Below are 3,149 nucleotides of genomic sequence, written 5' to 3'. Positions count from 1 at the left end.
GGGACCTTCCTTCAGTCGACTGAAGAATCACCAGGATCCGGTTTGTTTTGATTAGGAGCAGCTCATCATGATCGCTACTTCCCAATTGATGAATGCCTCTAACAGCAGGTAAATCGGCGTGGATCCAGCTCGGCTATGTTCAGCACGCTCCTTCGGAATATCTTGGATATCTGGCTTAAGTCGACAGCCAAACAGGCGCGACTTCCAACCTATCAGGGATGGAGAATCAATCAAATCTATCCAGCCGATTAATTTGAGGTGGTTGGCATCGGTTGGTGTTGGTGTTGGTGTTTGCGTTGGCATTGGTGCTGGAGTTGAATCCCTTTGAGAGACTTGCAGTTTGATAACGCAACGGGACCCCATCATTCATTCACAAATGCTTTTTCGCCATGTGAATTCATTTTTCTGACTGAAACACGACAACGTCCTGGAATTAAACGTCGTTTCACAATTAAGTAACGTAGGGTCATTTCAGTGGAAAGTGACGAGATTTGCCCAAATTCCATATCCTAGGCTTCCACCTTCCGGTGGCCAGCGAGAGAGAGGGCTGAGCAGCGAGGACTGAGCAGGCCTTGCACAACATTTGGCGATATGGCGATTGAGTCAGAGCATGGTTTACAAGCCGCTGGAAGGAATTGTCCCTGTGATGTCTCTGACGGGCTATGAAACCACTTGCAGCTCCTTCACTTCACTTCCGCCGTTGAGGTCCATCTCTCTTTTTGAGTATGCCCCCTCAGCCATACCAGCGGCTGGCACAGCGCTTGCACCGCATATAACCCCGAGGGTGGGCGTCATCACACGCCATCCTGAACCGCCCCAGCATGCCCTCCCCAGAGCGGACCAACAATCAGACCGAGAATGTATGTCAAACTTCCCTAATCCAAACACATGCGCATATGCTCACTGTGCTCCATCATGCGCGAGATTTTCTTGTACTCTCTCCGCAACGAATAGAACGATTTCGATCTGTACTGGGGCTTATAAGAGTGTTGCAAAACGGCCATAGAAAGAGGGAAGGGTACAGAAAAGGGCGTTATCATGCAACGCATTCTATGGCTCGATGCTAATAGAACTATTAGGACCATGCCTATCAGCCAGCCAGCCTATTACAGGAGCTATATATGTGGGCATCAGAACTGCAAGAAAAACGAGACCGACAGAGCCGCAGCGAAATGTGGCATGAACGAATAACAGGACAGTGGCCACGAAAGCTCCGAATAATATGGGCAAAACTTCACAGCCCCAGAGAGCAACAAGGACGCGAATTGAGCTCAGTATTGTGATGAGAGACGGCAGACGGTAGACAAAACGAGAAACCTTGTTGCACTAACACTGATAACGACTGGGAACTCTTTCTCCTGGTTTTGGAGATAGCCCTTCAGACCCCTCCGGGTTTTAGTAGAGAAATCCTCCCAGGCCATCTGCAGACCAATTGACGGATCCTGAGCTTCAATCCTTACTAGTCAAAAAAGAAATTGCCCTAAGGAAACAAATGCAATTATGTACAGCATGTCATACCCTTTTTCGCATATTAATAACCATCTACGAGTGGCTCGCTGACTCTCGCAATCCTTCAAGTCGCAACGATCGTTCCTAGTTGTGCTCCGATTGCTGTGACCCATGACCCAACTCTGTCCGCCAACTTTGACGGGGCGATGGCTGGCCCAACTTCACCTGATATGCCTGCCCCGTAGCATTCAGGGGATGATTAACATAACCAAATTCGCTGCGATTGCGAACATGAGGCTTGTTTCCGCCAGCAGTAAAGGCCAAACATGAAAGGTACATTGCGACTTGTCCGCCCACCAGCCGCATATTGCTAAGCGTCTGAGCATAGAACGGGTAATGATTTTGATATGTTCTCTACGAAATAGGAAAGAAATCAAATATACTAACGCCATCCAACGACTAAACCAGTATGTTGTTGTTGTTGTTCTTCTTATTTTTTCTAAGGCCATATGCAGTCTGAGACTATGACAGCCTTCACCTCACTAGCCTACCCTTATGTTCAGCTACTCTCTAGTTACATTTCTCTATTCATAACTGAGTCATCCTTGATGGAGAGACTTCACTATACCATTCTGGATCTAGCCCTCAAGGGGGGCCTTGCCCCACAATTTCTCACGCAATACTAAGCAGTCCCTTGTCACTTGGACTATCCGTAGACATGTAAGAATCACAACACCTTAGGATCCCACACTATACTGAATCCATCTAGACTATATACATAGTGTTGAACATTGCTCCACCCTGCAGTGGCACCAAGATGTGATAATATCCTTTGGAGAGGGTGGGATTCGAACCCACTACCTTCTTGTCTCAGCAGAGGTGGCCCCAACACCAAGTGCCTACTTGAGAAAGCATTCCATGAACAGCGCTTACCACTACGCCATCCACCCCCCCACTAAACCAGTATCTTTCACGGTAAGGAAAATTGACATCCATTTTGGAGCTATGGTTCACCTTCCTCCTTCTCGCGCCGACCGGGAAACGCTGGCCTGTACCACGCCTTGCCATCAGTTAAACAGCGCAGACGGTTCAGCGGCTGGGTCTCTCCTATGTCAGGGCCCGGCATCCTTTCACTTCACCAGGCTGGTCATCCACCGGGTGTTATCTATCAATCCATCATCCGTCGAAACAACGGTATACATATAGCAGCCATAGTGCACCTACTTAATATGAAGGATAATAGGAAATGCTCACCTTCACTAGGATCAAGCCCAACCCGATCAGTAAGCGCGAATGGCATCACTACATTCCACCCTTCAGCGTGTATTCTTACTTCACCTCCATCAAATTCTATCCGATCATACTGGGATCCAAAATTAAGCCGATCAGAACGAGCCAGCAGCGTACCAATGCATATTGGGAAGAATATCATAATTACCAACAAGCCATCAAATCAATAGAGCAGGTTAATTCATCTCTATCGAGAGGTTTTTCTTACTGTAACAATGCCATTATCTAGAACACAAAATGTCGTGTTTGATGAACACATTGTATACAATGACTTCACCGAAGGTTCCCCGTTGGAATTTAGCAGCCCTCCAAAGTTGTTTAGTTGCCCCTCTACTGCAATGTTCAGCCGAAAATGCCTTGAATGTGTGGAGCGAAGACTGCAGCTGTCAGCTGAAACTGATATCAACTGG

General features: G+C 47.5%; 1 protein-coding gene and 1 pseudogene across 2 annotated transcripts; one reads left to right on the top strand and one right to left on the bottom strand.

Moving 5' to 3' along the window:
• Positions 1-610: 610 nt before the first annotated feature.
• HCAG_04430 (predicted protein) lies at positions 611-1,183 on the top strand (the record flags this gene model as incomplete). The annotated part of the gene is made up of 2 exons (XM_001540540.1): positions 611-860; positions 1,095-1,183. 2 exons carry the CDS (start codon positions 611-613, stop codon positions 1,181-1,183), a joined length of 339 nt encoding a protein of 112 aa, XP_001540590.1.
• A 1,099-nt stretch (positions 1,184-2,282) lies between these two features.
• Positions 2,283-2,399, bottom strand: HCAG_09359 (annotated as a pseudogene). The gene has a single exon. The product of its transcript is annotated as a tRNA-OTHER (tRNA).
• Between the last annotated feature and the right edge of the window lie 750 nt (positions 2,400-3,149).

Source organism: Histoplasma capsulatum, genomic scaffold (assembly GCF_000149585.1).
Source record: "Histoplasma capsulatum NAm1 scaffold_4 genomic scaffold, whole genome shotgun sequence".
Lineage (NCBI taxonomy): Eukaryota > Fungi > Ascomycota > Eurotiomycetes > Onygenales > Ajellomycetaceae > Histoplasma > Histoplasma mississippiense.
This window is presented reverse-complemented; position numbering and strand designations above follow the sequence as displayed.